The sequence below is a fragment of the Miscanthus floridulus genome, chromosome 3 (assembly GCF_019320115.1).
Source record: "Miscanthus floridulus cultivar M001 chromosome 3, ASM1932011v1, whole genome shotgun sequence".
NCBI lineage: Eukaryota > Viridiplantae > Streptophyta > Magnoliopsida > Poales > Poaceae > Miscanthus > Miscanthus floridulus.
The window spans coordinates 121018790-121040447 of record NC_089582.1 but is presented as its reverse complement, the minus strand read 5'-3'; the positions used below and the strand labels follow the sequence as shown (position 1 = coordinate 121040447).

Here is a 21658-nt window from a genome sequence, read left to right as displayed (position 1 = left end):
AAAGAAGAAAGAGAAGGACTTAGCATTCAAAGCTAGCCAAGATAAGGGCAAAGCAAGACTTGAGTATGAGAGCTCAAGTGATGAAGAAGATGATGAAGAAAGTCTTGCTCTTATGGTGAAGAAGACTGCCAAGATGCTAAAGAAGCTAAACAAGAGTGGCATCAAGTTTGACAGCAAGAAGAAGAAGTTCTTCACTAGCTCAAGAAGAAAGCCAATCTCCGAGATGGATTGCTACAATTGTGGCGAACTTGGCCATCTAGCCCATCAATGCACAAAGCCCAAGAAAGACAAGTTCAAGAACAAGAACAAGGGCAAGAAAGATGACTCAAGCAATGAAGATGAAGATGAGAAGAAAAAGAACAAGCCATACAAGAAGAAAGATGGCAAAAAGAGGGACTTCCACAAGAAAAAGAAGAGTGGAAAGGCCTACATCGTCGGTGATTGGCTCATTGACATTGATTCATCAAGTGGATCATCCGATGATGATAGTGACAATGAGAAGGTGGCCGCCATTGCTATTGATCTTTCATCTTCACCACCACCCTTTCCATCATCCTCTACACACCTATGCCTTATGGCCAAGGGTGAATGCAAGGTATCAAATGATGGTGATAGTAGTGATGATGAACATGCTAGTGATGGTGATAGTGATAGCGATAGCGATGATGATGATTCACCTTCATATGATGATCTTGTTAAAATACTAAGAAAATACACTAAGATCATTAGGAAGAGTAGAGCTAAAAATGAAAAGCTTGATGCTAAAAATGATTCACTCTTAGCAAAATGTGATACATTGGAAAAGGCCAATGATGAGCTTAGAGAAACTAATGATGCTATATCATCCAAACTCAAGGAGCTCAAATCTTCTAAGAAAGAGCTTAAAGATAAACATGATAAACTTGAGTGGGTGCACAATGAGCTCATCACTAGCCACAACAAGCTAAAAGATGAATACACTACTCTTAAGATCAATCATGATACTCTAGTTATTGCTCAAGAATTTTTACCAAATAAGCCACATGATGCTACTAACCATGTTGTCAAGATTGATATAGCTACTTCATGTGATGATTTAATTGATGAGAGCATTGAGCAAGGATCTAGTAGCAAAGGCAAGCAAGTGGTTGAGTGCAATGACTATGATGAGTATGTCAAGCTCAAGAGTGATAATGAGAAGCTCATGAAAGATCTTGAAGAGATGAAAAGCCACAACACCATTGTGCTGGAAACTCTTGATCATGACAAAGAGTTGATCCTTGAGAATGAGAAGCTCAAAGAAGAAAACAAGAAGCTCAAGGAAGAGAAGAAAGATGATGCTCTAAAGGAAGAAAATAAGAAGCTTAAGTTGGAAAAAGAGCATCTCAAGATTGGGTTGAGCAAGTTTGTTAGAGGCAAGCATCTTCAAAGTGAGCTACTTATGAACACCGTCATGAAGATGGATAGAAGTGGCATTGGATATGTGGCAAGTGTAGAGAAGAAGAAGGCTCAAGCTCAACAACAACAATCAAAGCCAAAGCCAAAGCCAAAGCCAAAGAGATGTTTTGAGTGTGGACAAGAAGGCCACTTTGCTCATGAGTGTCAAACTCCACCGCCACAACCCTTGCCCAAGCATGCTAGACCCTTTGCTTTCAATGCTCACTACATGCTTAGAAAGGACTCTAGTGGGAAGATGAAAGGCATGTTCTTAGGACCCCAAACAAGAATAGGCCTAAGAAGATTTGGGTGGCTAAGTCACTTGTTGAGAAGGTGAAGGGCCCTCAACAAGTTTGGATTCCTAAAGCTTGAATCTCTTGTGTGTAGGTGAACTATAAGACCGGTGGAAGTCATTGGGTTATTGATAGTGGTTGCACTCAACATATGACCGGTGATCCTCGTATGTTCACCTCACTAGATGAAGAGGTAGATGGATAAGAGAAAATAACATTTGGAGATAATTCAAAGGGCAAGGTTAAAGGATTGGGCAAAGTGGCAATATCAAATGATCATTCCATCTCCAATGTGCTATATGTTGCTTCATTGAGCTTCAACTTGCTATCCGTTGGACAATTATGTGATCTTGGCTTCCAATGCTTGTTCACCAAGAAGGAGGTTGTTGTATCCAAGGTAGATGACAATCAAGTGATATTCAATGGATTTAGATACAACTTATATCTAGTAGACTTCACCTTCAAAGATGCAAATTTGAAGACTTGCCTATTCACCAAAACAACACTTGGGTGGCTATGGCATAGAAGGCTTGCTCATGTTGGGATGAACTCACTCAAGAAGCTTATGAAGAATGATTTGGTCAGAGGGTTGAAGGATGTGAAGTTTGAGAAGGACAAGCTTTGTAGTGCATGTCAAGCCGGCAAGCAAGTTGCAAATACTCATCCAACCAAAGCTTTCATGTCAACCACAAGAGTGCTAGAACTCCTACACATGGATTTATTTGGACCAACAACATACAAGAGTTTGGGAGGAAATCTCTATTGTCTTGTGATTGTTGATGACTATTCGAGGTATACATGGGTATTCTTCCTTCATGACAAATCCGAAGTTGCTTCTTGCTTCAAGAAGTTTGCCAAGAGAGCTCAAAATGAATTTGAAGTGGAGCTCAAGAAGATAAGAAGTGACAATGGCAAAGAATTTGACAACACAAACATTGAAGCCTATTGTGTTGAAGTTGGGATCAAGCATGAAGTCTCCGCAACTTATACTCCTCAACAAAATGGTGTAGTTGAGAGGAAGAACCAGACTTTGATCACTCTTGCAAGGACAATGCTAGATGAGTACAACACCCCCGAAGCTCTATGGGCGGAAGCAATCAACACCGCATGCTATGCATCAAACCGCCTATTCCTTCAAAAGTTCCTTGGCAAGACTCCTTATGAGTTGCTCAATGGGAAGAAGACGGATGTCTCCTTCTTTAGGGTGTTTGGTTGCAAATGCTACATCTACAAGAAGCGGCAACACCTAGAGAAGTTCCAAAGATGTTGTGATATTGGTTTTCTTGTTGGTTACTCATCAAAGTCCAAAGCATATAGAGTATTTAATCATGCCACCGGCTTGGTTGAAGAAACATATGATGTAGAATTTGATGAATCTAATGGCTCCCAAGGAGCACATGAAAATCTTGATGATGTAGGTGATGAACCATTGAGGGAGGCTATGAAGAATATTTCGGTGGGAGACATCAAGCCAAAAGATGATGAAGATGATGTACAAGTCATTAACCAACCTTCTTCATCAAGTGTGCCACAAGATGGTGAAAAAGATGGGAGAGTAGAAAATGAAGACACTCATATCTCCCATGAGCAAATGGTGGTACAAGCACAAGATGTTGATGCTCCACAACCTCCTCCTCAAGTGGTCAATAGAAGAAATACACCTCTCCTACAAGATCATCCACAAGATCTCATCATAGGGAGTCCATCAAAGGGTGTAATGACTCGATCTCAAAAACTTACTTCATTTATTGCTTATCACTCTTTTGTCTCTTGCTATGAGCCTACCAAGGTAGAAGAAGCTCTTAAAGATCCGGATTGGATCAATGCCATGCATGAAGAGTTGAACAACTTCACTCGCAATGAAGTTTGGACTCTTGAAGAGCGACCAAAAGGTGCAAGAGTCATTGGAACAAAGTGGGTGTTCCATAACAAGCAAGATGATCAAGGTGTTGTTGTGAGGAACAAGGCAAGACTAGTTGCAAAGGGGTTCTCCCAAGTTGAAGGTTTGGATTTTGGAGAGACCTTTGCACCGGTTGCAAGATTAGAAGCCATCCATATCCTACTTGCATATGCATCACATCATGAAATGAAACTATATCAAATGGATGTAAAAAGTCCATTTTTAAATGGCTTTATTAATGAACTAGTCTATGTTGATCAACCTCCCGGGTTTGAAGACCCTAGATATCCTAATCATGTTTATAGGTCCAAGGCACTATATGGGCTTAAGCAAGCCCCAAGAGCTTGGTATGAGCGCCTTCGGGACTTCCTCATTGAGAAGGGCTTCACCATTGGGAAGGTCGACACCACACTATTCACCAAGAAGCTTGATGGGCATATCTTCATTTGTCAAGTATATGTTGATGATATCATCTTTGGATCATCAAATGAAGACTCATGCAAAGAATTTGGTGAATTGATGTCGAAGGAGTTCGAGATGTCAATGATTGGTGAGCTTACATTCTTTCTTGGTTTTCAAGTCAAGCAAATGAAAGAAGGCATCTTCATCTCTCAAGAGAAATACATAAAAGATCTTCTCAAGAGATTCAAGATGGATGAATGTAAGCCAATCAAGACACCAATGCATACCAATGGACATCTCTACCGTTCTATGATTGGTAGCTTGTTATATTTAACCGCATCTAGGCCTGACATCATGTTTAGTGTGTGTATGTGTGCTAGATTTCAAGCTAATCCTAAGGAAACACATTTAATTGCCATAAAAAGAATCCTTAGGTATCTTAAGCACACACCAAGCATTGGCCTTTGGTATCCCAAAGGAGCTATATTTGAATTAATTGTCTATTCCGATTCGGATTACGTCGGATGCAAAGTTGATAGAAAGAGCACATCTAAAGGGTGCCATTTGCTTGGTAGATCACTTGTGTCTTGGTCCTCCAAGAAACAAAATAGTGTGGCTTTGTCCACCGCCGAAGCGGAATACAATGCCGCGGGTGCTTGTTGTGCACAAATTTTATACATGAAACAAACTTTGCTAGACTATGGTGTAGTTCTAGAAAAAGTACCTCTTTTGTGCGATAATGAAAGTGCGGTAAAACTTGCAAATAATTTGGTTCAACACTCTCGCACCAAGCACATAGATATCCGCCATCACTTTCTAAGAGATCATGTTGCTAAAAATGATATATCACTAGAAGGTGTAAGAACCGAAGATCAATTAGCGGATATCTTCACTAAACCGCTAGATGAGGCTACATTTTGTAGATTGCGGAATGAGCTCAATGTACTTGACTTTAGCAACTTCACTAAAAATTGAGCTTGTGTTGTCCCTTGCATTCATTGTAATATACAACATGTTTAATTTTTGGCAATGCATATAGGGCTTGTCTAACATGGTTAAGATAACCGCCAAAAAGCGTGTGAAGAAGCTTAACCTTGGATCAAACTTGACAAGCAACTAGATTTACTTACAAGTATTGCATATGCATAGATGTTGTTTTTGTCGTTTTGTTCCATTTGCCCTCTTATTGCCTATTTTCTTAAAAAGAATTATAGCCTAAGGCAAAATATTTTGAAAAATATGAGGGTTTGAGAGAGGTCACTCACATCAGTCCCAATTGGTGTTTATTTGGATCTTATTCAAGTTGTGACTTGATTGGGAACAGGCAGCGCGAAGGAACTTTGAAGATTTGCTGGAAAAGGACCATCGGACGCTGCACCGGACACTGCTGTCCAGCGTCTGGTCAGTTCACAGGAGGTGAATAGAAGCTAAAGAACTGACCGGACGCTGTGCTTGTGCGTCTGGTCAGGAAGGGATCTCAGCGTCCGATCATTTGAAGAAGGAACAGCTGTGTTGACCGGACCCTGCCTGCGTCCGGTCATGGACCAATGGACGCGTCTGGTCGCAATTCCAGAGGAATTGGACCTCTCTGGAATCGACTGGATGCTGGGTGGTAGCGTCCGGTCGCTACCACCGGAGCGTCTGGTCAATGGAGAACGTGTGGTTTCTGAACTCTTTCCCTGTTTCCTTCTCCATTACGCGTGGGATCTCCTTTTAACCGCCCGTGTTTTTTATCTCAGCCGTATCCTGCAGCAGCGCCTAACCCTAATCGCCGTAGCCACCGCCTCCATGCCTGAGAGTCTCCCGCGCCACCGACATCGCCAGTGCTGCCCTCGCTAGCCTCGCATGCCACCGCGCCTCCTCGTGCGCCCAAGCCACCGCGTGTCACCACAGCGCCGCCTGTAGCGCCTCCCCACACCAGCAACGCCTCGCCGTCCTTCCTTCACCGTGCCCGTGTCTTCTCCAGTGCTGTCCTCGCTCCACGCTGGTAAGGCCCTACTGTCGATTCATCACATTACCTAGCTTCAGCATAGCAACCCTAACTTCATCACATTGTCACTGATCCCTGGCTGATTCTTCGTAGAGCTTCGAGAACCCTAACCCTAGCTAGTTCAGTGATTCCCTGCGTGACGTCTCATCCTTTCTCGGGTCGCAGGTTCGTCAGGTAGCATGCCCGCGCCTCAATTTCGTACCTATTGCTTGCTTCCTAGGGTTTTCGCATCTATTAGATATATTGTATTCATTTATATATCTATCTATTCCATCGTGCAGCGAGTCGGTGCTGTCGAGGTTCTTGTGGCAGTTGTCAGACAACTCAGAGCCAAGCTCGCGAGTACGGATTGAGGCCAAGCCTCGGGAGTGTCAGTTTAACAGTTGATCTTTGTCAGCGGCACTTCATCCTCTTGTCAGATCAGATGGCTCGCATGAAGAATGTTGGTGGTGGTCCAGGAGATGATGATCGGAGGCCCCTGCCTCGCCAGCCTGTAGGACCGAAAGGCAAGGCAACAAAGCAGGTGACATCTAAGAAGCGCAAGTACCCCTGACGTAGAGACAGCGAGAGCAGCTATAGTCGCTGAGGCCGCAGAGCGTGCCGAGAGAGGTGGTGCTCGTAGTGGAGTTGTCATAGCAGATCATCTGGCACCAGACACGTAGGGCAGACTTAGGGAGATTGAGCGACTTCATGGTAGTCCACCTGGGACTATCATGATGGCAGGACATCATCTGGCTATTGAGGAGCCTCAGCGTCAGGGGGAGTCCTAGCAAGAGCCATAGCAGCAGCCCCCACCAGCAGAGCCTCAGCCAGCTCAGGAGACTCAGGAGGGCCAGCAGGCCGAGGAGACCGAGCCGGCACCCCAGCTACACTGCTCTGGTCGTACCAGTGCTATAGTTCCACCGAGGCTAGCTACATAGCGTAGGGGTTCACGCCCATCGCCTAGACCACAGGGTCCGCCTCCAGTGGTACATCTTGACTTGAGGGCCGCCATAGCTAGACAGGTTCGCCAACTGAGGTTTGTTGAGTTTGACGTGTGGTTCCCTTCGAGGAGGGATGAGAGAGCAGCAGAGGGTTTCTACATGTCACTGCAGGAGGATTTCTACAATGCTTATCTCAACAGTGGGGCAGTGTTCAGATCTCAGAGAGTCTGCAGTATAGAGTCTATTATGGCAGCAGCCGAAGAGTATATCCGCCCCTACTTGTCATATTTGCTAGGGCTGACAGATTTGATTGGTCAGACATGAGTGTATGTACCATCTTGGGTTCGGCAGTTCTATGCATCGCTCTATGTTGACCCGCAGCATAACTTCATACACTTTGTATTCAACGGCAGAGACTATAGGGTGATGAGTTTTAGGGCCCGGGAGATACTGAGGCTACAGGAGCAGCCTATCATATTGCATGAGGTGTGTTATGGACAGTAGGAGCCTCCCAGGCGTCCTCATGGAGGATTGGTGCCCCCTACAGATTTTGTGCGCCATTGCTTCAAGGAGCCCTTTGGTGAGGGGTCGAGGAGGAACCCTAGTGACCTTACTCCTATAGCGCGAGTGCTAGAGGCTATTATTAGGAGGACACTACTTCCTAGGTTAGGATACAGAGAGGGTCTGACTCGCCTACAGCTCTAGCTCCTTAATGCCCTGATGCAGCAGACCGTATTCGACATTTGGGACCTCCTTCTATCAGAGATGGAGGATACTATAGCTGAGGGCTTCAAGGGTCACAGACAGCTCCCATATGCACATTGGATCACTTTCCTGATGCTTAAGTCTATGCAGGTCAGGACCCTAGAGATGATTGCAGAGTACAAGGGTGCCACCACTGAGTTTCCAGCTTATAACATGGCACAGAGGATCAGGCACAGCACACCACAGGCACCCACTCAGCCTAGTCATCGTCCAGATGTTCCAGAGTCAGTAGCTCAGCAGGACGAGATCATCAGAGGCATAGCCGCTACTGAAGATGAGCAGCTTGAGGCACAGCAGGAGGCGACAGAGTCTAGCGACAGCTCAGATGATGATTATATATCGATTCCTCATATGCCTCCACGTAGACACGATGTAGAGGCTAGCAGTTCTAGCTCAGCTCCATCTGCACCACAGACGGACCCCGCCTTGATTGCTATTCTTGAGCGGATGTAGTAGGATCAGGCACGACAGGCTCAGGAGACAGCTGCCAACTTTGCATAGTTTCAGGCTCATTAGGATGAGTTCCAGCGGCAGCAGTAGATCCTCCAGCAGCAGCAGCAGATACATCAGCAGCAGTTACTCATGCAGCAGCAGCTTATGGGATTTATGCAGCATGTAGTAACAGCACTTGGGGCCCCACAGCCACAACCTTCGCCCTAGCTTGCTCAGCCTGCCACCACTACGACGACTCCAGCAGTACAGCCCAGTGGGCTTCAGAGTTAGGGACAGCCTCCAGCTTCGTTTGCTTCACCCACAGTTTAGGTGTCCCAGTGGTTGTCCTCACCAGTGGTAGCCCCGTAGTTCACACCATATCATACGGGCTTCTCACCGGATCAGTCTTCCTCGCTATTTGTGCCTGACATGTCAGTCTCTAGGAGTCTTGGAGCATCCTTCAGCGAGTTGACCGGCATGCCTACACCGCCTCATATGCATACCGCCGGTCCTTCTACAGCAGCCCCTATCATCGTGACTACTCAGAGGCTCCCGTCTTCTGTCACCTCTTCAGATCCTACAACAGACGTACTAGCAGCATCACAGGCAGCACCTGCCCCAGCTCAGACCCAGACCGCTTCAGAGACACTTCCTGCCACAGAGGGTCAGTTAGTGCAGAGCTCAGGGTCACATGATGATGGCGCCCAGTTTCATCTTGCTCCACGTACTTCAGCGCCCGGCTCATCCGTTGTAGCCCCGCCGACCGACCCTTAGGTTTTGGTGTTTGACGCCAAAGGGGGAGAGGGTTCGAGTATGTAGACTTAGGGGGAGCGACATTTAGGGGGAGCTAGTTATTTAGTATTAGCTTATTATATACATTTGGAGTCTTATTTGTGTGATACACTATTACGTTTATGCATTCGTGTGTTTACCTTCATGCATACTATTATATCTATGTGATAGTGTTATCTACGTGATTGTGATATATGACATGTGTGATCTCTACTTTGAATTCCTTTATATGTTATATCACTTATGCTATGCTCATTTGCCTTTGCTTCTGCGTTTATAATCTGATGCAAATGAGCTTTGTTACCTGTACTCTTGCTTAATTCATATCCTTTGAGTACATTGTGTTGGCTTGGGTCATATAAGCTTGACTAACTCTTTTGTTCTTATCGACAAAAGCTTATATGAACCAAGCCCGTCAAAAACCTCACTCTTTCACATACTCGAGGTGGTATTGTCATCAATCACCAAAAAGGGAGAGATTGAAAGCATCTAGGCCCCTAGTTGGATTTCGGTGATTAATGTCAATACAAGATTACTATGACTAATGTGTGTTTTGCAGAGGCAATAAAGTTAGGTCATGGTAATGGAGATTGATTGGGCAATCAAGGTGGTCATGCGCCTACGATGGAAATCGTTTTGGTTTTCAAAGGATGGACGACAAGGTTAAGGATGACTAGTTCTAAGTGTCGATTGGAGTTGGAGAGACACTTAGAGTAGTTTAGGACTTTGTTTTTCCTTTGGCCATACTATTAAGGGGGGTATGGACGGGTAGCTTGACCTAGGTGAGTCTAGTGAGTTAGGTGTGGTGCACACTTGTTTAAACTAGCTCTAGGTAGCTCCTACGAATGCCTAAGATCCTTTGGAGCAAACTTCATTTATATATGTTCGAGAGTTGGAAGTGAATGAAGGGTCAAATCCTGACTGGACGCTGGCTCCGGTGCGACCAGACGCTGGCCGCAGGGTCCGGTCAGTTCATTTGATCAAGAGACTGCGTTCGGTGCGACCGGACGCTGGAGTGGTCAAGTGATCGGACGCTGAGAGACAGCGTCCGGTCGACTCCAGTAAGGTTCTAGAGAAGAGAATCTACGACCGGACGCGTCCGGTCAGTACTGACCGAACCCTAGGGGTTCAGCGTCCGGTCGAGTACAGTAAGCATCCAGTGAGGGTTTAATGCGACCATACGCGTCCGGTCAGTGGTGACCGGACCCTGCCAGCGTCCGGTCAACACATTATCACTGGTTTGCGGGTTCAACTGACCGGAGCGTCCGGTCAACATGACCGGAGCGTCTGGTCACCCCGCAGAAGCTCATAACGGTTCGTTTTTCAGGCTGCCTTATAAATAGAAGCTCCACTCGTGTGTGGAGTTACTTTTGCTCATTCCAACAGCTGAGAAACACGTTTGTGAGTGCCAAGAAGAGCAAGGTCCTAGTGAGGTGATTGAGATTTAAGAATCCAAGAGAGTAGCCTCATTAGTGAATCAAGAGTAGCAAAGTGTGCATCCATCTTCTCATTAGGCTTCGCGTGGTCAAGTGAGAGTTCGTGCTTGTTACTCTTGGTGATCGCCATCACCTAGACGGCTTGGTGGTGATTGGGAGCTTGGTGATCACCCGGCGGAGCTTGTGGGTGACCCAACTCAAGTTGTGAGCGGCTTTGGGTAATTCGCCGTGACGGAGTGTCGAAGAATCAAACCGTAGAGAGCACTTGATCCTTGCGCGGATTAAGGGAGAGCTACACCCTTGCGCGGGTGCTCCAACGAGGACCAGTGGGGAGTGGCGACTCTCCGATACCTCGGCAAAATATCGCCGCGTTCCTCTCTCTATTTACTTTGAGCATTTACTTTGAGCAATTCAATACTTGTCTTTACATTCATAGAATTGATATGCTAAAGTAAGTTTGGAACATAGGTTGCAAGTCCGTTGTGCGTTAGTTTGATAGAAACATTTTTCTAGGCAAAAGGGGTTAATTGGGCTAACCGTAGGATTTGATTATTGCAAGAAAATTTAGAATTAGCCCAATTCACCCCCCTCTTGGGCATCTTGATCCTTTCAAGGGGAAACACCCCTGTGCGACGAGTGGGAGCGAGCGGCGTGGACTGGGAAGCGCGGCGTCCGGACGGTCGGACGTCCTGAGGAGAGCATTACCGATAGGAAATCCTCGTCTCCCTAAAAAAATGCAAATCTCGTTTTTGAAAAGTCAAACAATTCTAAATTTAAATATTGACATTTATATCTTCAAATAAATGTATTTAAAAGTATATCCTATAATTAATTTATACATATCATACATTAATAAATATTAATTGTTTTTATACGTATTTAGTTAAATCTAGAATTATTTAACTATCAACGATTCTCTAGGATAAACTTTATGCATATAGTGATGTTGTGCGTGGAGTGAATCAGGAGAAGCTACTTTTTTAGCTCCCGGCCTCCAAGTTCATTTCAGAGAATCACTTCTCCCTTAAAAAAAATTATTTTGCAGAGCTCCCCCTGAATTCAACCTAGAAGTTGCTCTAGGAGCTGACCCTAGTTTGTTCACTGTATGGGCTCTAGTCAAACTCTTTGATTTTACCTGGATTATGGCCCTGTCTGGATCTCCTAATAAAAAGGAGAATGGGGTGAAAAATGAGAATAAGATCCAAACACTTGTATTTTAGAATCCAACTATGTACCCTAAACCTAGTATTCGAAGATTATCACTATGAAAAGGCAATAATCACTATGAGAATAAGATCCAAACGCCCCTCATTTTGTATCCAGATTCTACATTCAGTATCTAGAATCCAGAATTTAACTACGAGAATAAGATCCAAACAAGCCCTATATATACATGGGAGCTCTACATTGTAATTATCAAACAACCAAAGAATAAATTATAGTTCCCTGGCATTGTATCTTTGTGTTCTTCTACATGTATCTACCGTGTTGATCATGAGAGACAAAGAGGGAAATGTCCTAACTATTGGCAATATGTTTTACAACATGTATTTTGCACAGACAGGGGTAACACTAGAACATCATCGTGACACTTAGAGATTGTTTGAGACACAAAATTGTATAGAAATTTCAAAGAAATTAGTTCGTTTTCACGAGAAAATTAAAACACATGTTTCATAAAAAAAAAGTCCACATTTCAAAGGGGCCTTATAGATCTGGAGATGATAGAGCAGTGCTGGTATCATCGGTGCCAACAGGTGGCGGCCTGCTGCCCTCAATTGGGTGGACACAATCCAACAAAACGATGGTAGGAGTAGGTTATGAATGTATGATGTTGTTTGAAGAATTACATGAGTGACCATTTAAAGAAGGGGACAAGGCGTATGACTGCAGGGTCATGAGTTATGGACGGTTGCTTGTTGTGTGAATTTACGCATTTCATTCATGTGCATATCTTGTTTGTTTGTCCAAATTTAAATGATATAAACCTACTTTCATTTTCATTGATAGTTTCTGTTTATCCAAGCACTTATGCTTGCCTTCGTGAGAGAGTAAAATTCCTAGAGCTAGCTAGAGAGAGGAAAGGAAGCATAAAACATCAGAAAGCATCGCAGACGAACAAATTAATGGATGGCCTTAATCTGACAAATCAATAATTAACCACCAGGAATGAAACCACAACTACTATTGCACAAACATCGTTCATCTTAGTGTACAACGCCAACTCATCATCTCGACTTGCCCCTGAAATGCAACGTGAAACAAGAGACACACATGCAGCTCACTTGCAGCATCAATCAATCCACGTACGCGCCCTCTCCGAAAGACAATGGAGTTGCATAGCCAACTGATGAGCTTAGTTGCCGGGGACGAAGTTGGTGGCGTAGGCCCAGGCGTTGTTGTTGACTGGGTCAGCCAGGTGGTCAGCGAGGTTCTCGAGCGGGCCCTTGCCGGTGACGATGGCCTGGACGAAGAAGCCGAACATGGAGAACATGGCGAGGCGGCCGTTCTTGAGCTCCTTCACCTTGAGCTCGGCGAAGGCCTCGGGGTCGTCGGCCAGGCCGAGGGGGTCGAAGCTGCCGCCGGGGTAGAGCGGGTCAACCACCTCGCCTAGCGGCCCGCCGGCAATGCGGTAGCCCTCGACGGCGCCCATGAGGACGACCTGGCACGCCCAGATGGCCAGGATGCTCTGCGCGTGGATCAGGCTGGGGTTGCCGAGGTAGTCCAGGCCGCCCTCGCTGAAGATCTGGGAGCCGGCCTTGAACCAGACGGCCTCGCCGAACTTGACGCCGTTGCGGGCGAGCAGCTCGGGGAATACGCAGCCGAGCGCGCCCAGCATGGCCCAGCGGGAGTGGATGACCTCCAGCTCGCGGTTCTTGGCGAAGGTCTCGGGGTCGGCGGACAGCCCGGCGGTGTCCCAGCCGTAGTCGCCGGGGAACTCGCCGGTGAGGTAGCTCGGGGGCTCGCCGGAGAAAGGGCCCAGGTACTTGACGCGGTCGGGCCCGTACCACGGGCTGCCGGACGCCGCCACCTTGGGCTTGGCCGCGGTCTTGCGCATGGTGATGCGGCCCTCGCCGAAGGAGCCCACCTTGATGGGGGTGCCGGCCATCGCCGTGGAGGAGATCGACATGGTGGAGGCGGCCATTGCTGAGCTGCGAGCGTACGTGCAAGAGTGTTGGACCGGTTGCTAGCTGCTGCTGGTGGAGTGTACCGGGGCGGGCGCGCCCGGCTAAATAGCTTCGCGAAAGCGATCGGGTCCTTATCTCGTGGAATCTTTAGCCGAGTCGCCATTGGCCCGCCGGAGGTGAGGTGGGTGGATGGGGTGGCTGATGTGGCCGCGCGCTGCCCACCAGGTCTCCGCCAGATATTCTTACCGCGCCGGGTGAGTGGCCAGCGGGTTTTTGTCTTTGCCGGGGGTTTTGCCGTGGCCGGTGCCCCCGCCGTGAATTTTGGCTGGGGATTTTGCCGTGCCCGGTGCCCCCCGTAGGTGAATTTTGCGGCGTCGCCAGGTGTTGGGCTCGCTGGCGTCCTATTGGCCGGTTGATCCTGGTAGGTATTTCGGCTGGTGTGACGTGGCCTCTCCCTCCTTTCGGATTGTTCCAGATCAATTGAGCCATCTGTGGTTGTGGTTGCCTTGATTAGTTGCAGTTGGGGTTCATCAGTTCATGATGACGCTCGGGTTAGGTGGGCTAGGTTCAAAAGTTCAAGTCAGATTACTTTTGGGCTGGGCCTTATTGGAGCTCACCCGATTGTTTTGCAAGGGAAGATAAAGGACATCTCGCCATTGTCGGTCCGTGGGCAATGAAAACTCCAAATGGGCCGCGTGCACGGACATCTCGCCGTTGTCGCGACGACGCGCACCCGACTACCCGAGTAGGCCCGGTTCTGTCGATCTGTGGAGACACGTTGCGAGTCCCAACTCCCCCAACCCGACCGGAGAGCGGAGAGACCGGGCTCCGCCTCGCTCCGCCGCCGCCGGCGACCATGTCCCTGGCGTCTATCTTCGTCTTCCTCCTCGTGTTCGCGCTGCAGCTGCTCGACCGCTACCTCGACCTCGCCAGAAAGGTCAGCGCCGACCCCCCTCCCCTGCTCCCCATCGCGCGTTGCCCCTCCCATCCGTCTTCTCGTCTGGAGCCCTGGATCTTCCGTGAATTCTGATTGGGCGGAAGAGTAGCCTGCCAGCGATTCCGTCTATTCCGGCCATGAAGTGGACTCTGATTCCGAGGAAACTGTTTCTATGGCACTAGACAATTTGGATTTTGAGACAAATTTCTGAGCCATTGGGCGACTGTGGAATGCTGTCTCGAGCCTCCCCAGTCTCCCTATCTGTTGTACCCTGTAGCCTGCGGTTTGGTAGTTTTAGGGGGTGTTTGCATCCGGACTAAAATTTAGGAGGTGCACGGGGTGGTCTGATACTAATAAAAAATTAATGAATCCGTCGGTACTCCGCGAGACGAATTTATTAAGCCTAATTAATCTGTCATTAGCACATGTTTACGGTAGCACTATATTGTCAAATCATGGACTAATTAGGCTTAAAAGATTCGTCTCGTAAATTAGTCGCAAGCTGTGCAATTAGTTTCGTAATTAGTCTATATTTAATACTACATGCATGTGTCCAAACATCCGATGGGACAGCGCCTAAAGTTTAGGAGGAGAAACCAAACACCCCCTTAATTTCGCTCAGTGTTTTCATGTGTCACTCATGTGTTCTGTGCTTTATGATCCAGAGGGGAGCACATAGTGATGAGCTGACCAAACTACGGCTTGAAATCAAGCAACTTTTGGAGGAGGCCGACCTGTTGTCAACGTAGGCAATTAACCTCGCTTTTGCTGTGACTCCACTAATCTTTATTTAATTGCTCCTGATCCAAAGTTTCACTATTAATCGAATAATGATTTCCAACCGCAAATTACTCCTCGCTTCTTTGCCTGTACGTCTGGTGTAGGCCGTCCACATTTGCACAAGCTGCTAAACTCAAGCGCTTGGCCGCTGCCAAGGAGAAGGAACTGGCGAAAAGTGAGTGCTGAACTCTCATTGTCTTGCTCTGTAGCTATTCGTCTTGGTCTCATGGCCTGTAATACAGTACTGGAAGGGCCCATATTTTTTTTGGGAATGCTAGATAATTGTATTCCATAGCATTGTTGTTGTTTGTTTGGGAGCAAATCTTGCTTCTTTGTTATTTCTGCAAAATGAATTGATGCTGCCATGATGCATTTTAACCTTCATAAGTTTTTTTTTTCCTTTGCCCGCTTTACAGTGCAGGAACAGGACCTTAAAGGGAAGCAATCCTTATACGACAAATATGCAAAGTTTTTGTTGGTTACTAAGGTGTTCCTCTGTGAACTACATTTTATGTCTGGTTTCTTGTTTTGCCATGCACCATACCTTATGAATACTAATCTTGTCCATCAAATAGGTAATAATTTATGCCGTGCTCGTTCTGTGCTTCTGGAGTACTCCTGTTACTACAGTCCCCCAACATCTTCTACAGCCCTTCGGTATGTCAATGACACTCGCCTGAGTGTTCTAGATTGTTTATTACTCAGTATTTGCTCCTTAGGTGATGCACAAGTGACTAGTCTGTTTATTTGTCAATAGAATCTATCCACATATTAATAGTCTGGTTGAATTTTGCACAACCTGAATGTGAGAATTACGAGAGGAAATTTTCACATTCCTAGCAACAGTGCAACACTGACCCATTATGGGGAGCAACTTACTTCCCACATGCATTTCACAACTACTGCTAGAATACAAGTTTATATGATCTACTATGCATGTAACATACAAGTACTATGGTAGAAAGGACGTGAATTGTTGACCCGAGAAAAGGTAACTTGTTTGTGCAATCCAAGTGATTATCTAAATTGTCAATGTTGCATCACTAGATCCATTTTCAGATCAGGAATATATCTATTTGCCTTTTGGGTTGTCGAGTAACAACATTGTTCCTAGATGGATATCCTTCTGTATGCTGCCTTTGCCGTCAGAAAACATTCCCTTTTAATTGATTACTCTTGATCCCTTGCATATATGTGGTTCATGTAACCAATAATAATAATGGTGACACTTCAATTGTTTTTACAGGAAAAATGTTTTCCTGGAGAGGTGTTGATACTGCCACCGGCCATGTTGTGGTAAGTACTAAATACTATGGAGCTTTTTAAACTTTTTGGGACACTGCAGCTAAGGTAGTTTTATGCAATCCCTTGGTAAAATGCTGGCATGAATGGAAGAAACATCATCATTACGTCAGTGGAGTTTACTCTGCTTACCTGTATGGCTGTATGTATGGAAGTGGATTGTTCATTGGATGATCGGAGAAAACTACTTGCTCCAAATTTCCTAGTAACCCTTGAACATAACGTGGCTTGTATGCAATGTTACTAGGTAGAAATCTGCACAATCTTTTTTTTTTCAGTCCCTGACGTGGTAGTTGCCCTGGTGCAGGTTGGAATACTCCCGTGGCTGTTTTTGACCTCTCGGGTCAGCAAGCTGCTGTGCCAAAAATTCGGGTTCGTGCTTGTTCGTCCGTAGCTCGTTTCCACGAGAAAGTCAGCAAGTTGCTGCACCTAAACGAGACTGCTAGCTTCGTGCTTCTGTATCTTTGTATAATCACTTGTTCACTTCTTGTCCACTCTATAGGCATATTTCTTGTGCCGTGTCCTTTAAGAACTTGATTTATAAGTTAGTAACTGTGGATGATGTGTGCTCTTCGTTTTTCCTTTCACTGTCGCGGGCAATGGGCATCCCTGTGTGTTGTTGCTGGCCACAGTGGACATTGGAGAGGTCCCAACGTCTGAAACTGTTTCAAGGGTGTTTAGATCCTCTTACTAAAGTTTGTTCCAGTCACATCAGATCTTCGGATGCTAATTAAAACTAAACATGAGTTAATTATAAAACTAATTATACAGACGAAGACTAATTTGCTAGATGAAACTATTAAACCTAATTAATTCATCATTAACACATGTTTAATGTAGCATCATATTGTCAAATCATGGATAGATTTGTCTCACAAATTAGTCTCTATCTATGCAATTAGTTTTGTAATTAATCAATGTTTAATACTTTAAATTAAGGCCCTGTTTGGTTTCCATAAGTCAGGTGACTGAAAATCAGTGACTTGTAAGTCATGCCTATTTGGTTGTAGATGACTTATAAGCTCATTAAATGTGTGGGCCCCACGCAAAAAAGGGTGACTTATAAGTTTTAAGTAGGGGTGAACCAACTTAAAACTTATAAGCAGGGGTGACTTATAAGTTGGTGGTGTTTAACAAAATAAGTCACTTTTTAACTTATAAGTAGGTGACTTATTTGGAACCAAACATGGCCTAATATCCAAACGTATGATGTGACAGGACTGAAGTTTACTGGTAAGCAGGGGTGCTCTAAGCCACTGGTGTTTTTTTTTTTTTTTTTGAGATAAGCCACTGGTGCTCTTGGCACTTTGGCAGGCCGGGGGGCATCTCTGAAATCTGAGGAAACGGTTGGACCGTCACGTCCGTCAGCCCGTGGCCGTGCTCGCATCGCCTGCGCCTGCCAGGCTAGTACTAGCTGGTTTAGCCAAAGCGGCCAGCGCGCCACAGCGTCTCGTCGGAATGCTACTTTGGCCGTGCGCCGGGCGCCGGGCGGCTCCCTTCCCCGTGATGGCCCGATGTGCCGCGCCACCCGTCGGATTTCCTACGCTGCAACGCCCGACGACCGGCAGTTGCCACGCGGGGGTCGGATGGTGCGCCGAGTGGTGTGCCGCGCGCTGGCGGCCGGCTGGCGCTCTGTCGCACGCCACCGAGCCCTTTGCTTCTCAGCGCCGCTACGTCACCCACTTTGGGGGCTTCCAGGGGTAGGCGGCGACGAATCGTACAGCAAAAACTGTAAACGGATTTGACCCACGACGTCTACTGCTGCTTGACTGCTTCAGTGCTATCCGATTACCATCCATTTTTCGTCACACTATCTCCAACAACACGTACCCAAACACGAGATCCATTCCATAGTTTGGATCACGCATAGCAAAAAGATCACGCACCCATCCAAATCTTATCTTCTCCAACAGCCAACCCAAAACTCGCCACCTCCTACAGACGGATCCACGTGAGGCCGTTGTTCCTCCGTCGCCGCCGCCATCCACGCGAGGCCATCGTTCCTCCATTGGCGCCGCCATCCACGCGAGGTGCGTGGGTCAAGCCGCGCAGACGCCGGACCGCATCCGCGCGAGGCGGGGGCCCATAGGGGAGGAGCAGCCGTGGTCGCCCGCTCGAAGGAGGAGTCGCTGCCGCCGTGCGGGAGAAGCAACCGCGGCCGCCAGTGAGGGAGGAGGCGCCGCTCCTAGCGCTGCCGTCGAGGATTTGCGGTGCTTGGGAGAGCTCTGGTTCACTCCGTTGCCACGCATCTTATCGCTCGGCCTCGCCGCCGCGCGCGGCACGCCTAGCCCCGGCTCAGGGTCCGGCCACGCGCCGGCGCACCTCAACACGCAACCCGGCCCACCCGTCTTCTCCTCGCCGCTGCGCCCCGCGGCCATGCCCTCCGCGCTAGAGATTTGGGTCGTGCGTCGGGAGGACGCTTATTTGCCTTCCTTCTCTCCTCCCACGTAAAATTGGTACTCTGATTGCCTACTCTGTTGGAAGTGGGTTTTTTTACTGCACACCAGGTATTTTGGGTTTAGGTGACCTTATGCGTAGGCTGTTGGAGACAGTCTTAGGAGTCGTATAGTGGATTAGTGGTAGTTTTGACTTTTAAATATCTTGGCGAGATGATATATTAGTGCTGCTAGTGCTACGTCACCACTGCCATTCCTTTGACTGATCACTGATGTCGCCGGCCATCGGCTTCGGGCCAAGCTTCTTTGGGCACGTGCGTCAGCATTCAGCAAGGCCGGGTTAACAGTGAAAGTACCAGCACAGCACCAGGTTCTCGGTCTCTCGGAGAAAACAATGGGCACGAAGCTCGAGGCACCTGGTGGCTGTAGCACCCCTCTACTGTTCTTTTTTGCCATTGCGTGAAAACCACATGGAGGAGATGCTTTTGCTTTTCCTTTTGCGTGGGAGCCACCGCACATCCTCTTTTCCAAATTCGAAAAGCAGCTATCCACCTAGAACCAGGGCTTATATAAGAATGGAAATGGCTTAGATAACTTTGGACTAACTGAAATCAAATTTCAAATATGTAGAAGAATTTTAGATATCCACGTGAACATAGGCAATCTAAACCCAATGGTATGTGGATCCAGAGCAGGTTACGGTATCGACAAATCCAACTACCTAGGGCACGTTTAAAACGCATGAATTCCGTAGGAATCGTACAGATATTTCATAGGAAAAACGTAGGAACATAAAATATTTCTCGCATTCAAAACAGGCCCTTAAAGCCCATGATGATGTTTTAAAAAATCTAAAAATTTATAATGAATTTTATTGGTTGTTACTTGCTATCAACCTTGTTAATTACTACCGTTTGTAGCACTTAACTTTGTTATCGTGTGAGTTTTGTTTGTCTAGTTACATATACCATTAATCAGAATGAACCAATGAACTTGAGTAATTTGTGTCTGTTGGCCCTGTTTGGAACCGCTTTTTTCGCGGTGGCGGCTGTGGGAATCGCACAATCTCCCAAGATTCCGCATGGTGTGCTTGATTTTCTCTATCGCAGCAGACTCACTCACTGCCAGAAGGAGATTTTACATATCACGGGTCTGTTGCTGCAGCTCGTGTACTGCACCACGGTCCCAAACATGGCCATTGACGTTTTATGGCTTTTCTTCTGCTTCTATGACTTGCTCATTAGTAATTATGTACATAATCATATTATCAGAGCCTATTTAAGTCCACTTCTAGTTTGATTTCGCTCCGGCTTCGTACCATTTCATGTCCTATGCATAGATGGATTATTAGCACATAAAGTAAGGAAGGCATTATCCGCTCTGCTATCATCCACTTCCATCCCTAGGTTTATACCGCTAGTATCTAGCAAAAGCATGGAAACTTTAATTCCGTTCACAACTCTTGAGTGACAGGACTGCATTACCTAGATATAGCGATTCTTTCTCAAAACTGAGCACCTGGAATGGTCATCCTTCCCCAATCTAGGACGACTAGGTCTACATCATTCTACTGCCATCCTGTATTTTCAAATGTGCTATATCATTTTTCTTCTAGATTGGTGGACATAGAATAGAACAAGTGCCGCACCAAATTCGTTTTAGGAATATTGCTAGTTAATGACATTTCAGTACTTGCTTCGTACATAGGTAGGAACTTCTTTCCCTTTTTTTTTCCCCTTATCTGAAGGAGAGGAGGCTTTCCTTTGTTTCTTTCTTTTTCCTTATCTGAAGGAGAGGAGGCGGAAGGGCTTGATGAGAGAGGGGAGATCGTATACAGCTTTAAGGGTACATATGATAGAATATGGTAGATCACATCACCTATTTTTGAGAGTTATTAGGATTGATTATGATATATTGAAAGATTTGTAAAAGCATAATCCTAAATCACGCGGGAATTCTCGTGCTTCGGTCGGTGCACCTCACAGGATCATAGGACTAGCTAAAATAGTTTCTAATATTGAATGGATAGAATCGAGATTCTTACGGCACCAGAAGCCAGGTGTCTTGATTCCGTAGTGAAGGCCACGTTTAGATTGAAAGTTTTTTCAACCTGATGAATAGTACCACTTTCGTCTTATTTGATAAATATTGTCCAATCGTAGATCAACTAGGCTCAAAAGATTCATCTCGTGATTTCCAACTAAACTGTGTAATTAGTTATTTTTTTACCTACATTTAATACTCCATGCAAGCAGCTAAAAATTGATGTGATGGAGAGAGAGTGAAAAAACTTAGAATTTTGAAGGGAACTAAACAAGGCCGAAATATGCTGGAAGCTAAGATCCCTGGTGCTGCAGAATCGACGTCCATGTTGTCACGCTCTGATCGACTCTTGGTACACCAAGATCGGTACACACGCTACGCGGTTCAGCCGCTCACGCAAGACGGCAAGAGACATCGGCCACACCAGTGAAGTTGTACACACCACACCTCCCGTACGTCCCGCTGGCGCACCGAACTTTTTTTTTTTTTTGGTTTTCAGCCCCTTTTTTTAAAAATATTTTTACAAATACGCTCCTAATAGTATCCTTTCAAAAAATAAATCGACGCCAAGCTTATATGTCTCGGCGCCGTGGATCTTGGCGTCGAGCTCGGCGCCAATGGCTACGGCGCCGAGCTATGAAAATTGACAAATTTTAATTTTTACCATGACTTGAATATTGATTAATGTGGTTAACACTAGAGTTTTTACAATGACTTGCTGTT

At 46.3% G+C, this 21658-nt stretch overlaps 2 protein-coding genes across 3 annotated transcripts; one reads left to right on the top strand and one right to left on the bottom strand.

Moving 5' to 3' along the window:
- Positions 1-12480: 12480 nt before the first annotated feature.
- Positions 12481-13561, bottom strand: LOC136542228 (chlorophyll a-b binding protein 1, chloroplastic). Its single transcript, XM_066534571.1, has one exon. It carries the CDS (start codon positions 13492-13494, stop codon positions 12706-12708), a length of 789 nt encoding a protein of 262 aa, XP_066390668.1. The 5' UTR covers positions 13495-13561; the 3' UTR covers positions 12481-12705.
- Positions 13562-14119: 558 nt separating this feature from the next.
- On the top strand, positions 14120-17069 carry LOC136546707 (protein GET1-like). Of its 2 annotated transcripts, XM_066538670.1 has the most exons (8): positions 14120-14174; positions 14227-14414; positions 15080-15159; positions 15299-15369; positions 15611-15681; positions 15770-15851; positions 16441-16490; positions 16804-17069. In XM_066538670.1, the coding sequence occupies exons 2-8, from the start codon at positions 14334-14336 to the stop codon at positions 16888-16890; spliced, it is 522 nt and encodes a 173-aa protein (XP_066394767.1). In that variant the 5' UTR covers positions 14120-14174; positions 14227-14333; the 3' UTR covers positions 16891-17069. The 2 variants fall into 2 exon arrangements, with proteins under 2 accessions (XP_066394767.1, XP_066394766.1); XM_066538669.1 differs by having other exon boundaries at positions 14128-14414.
- The last annotated feature ends 4589 nt before the right edge of the window (positions 17070-21658 follow it).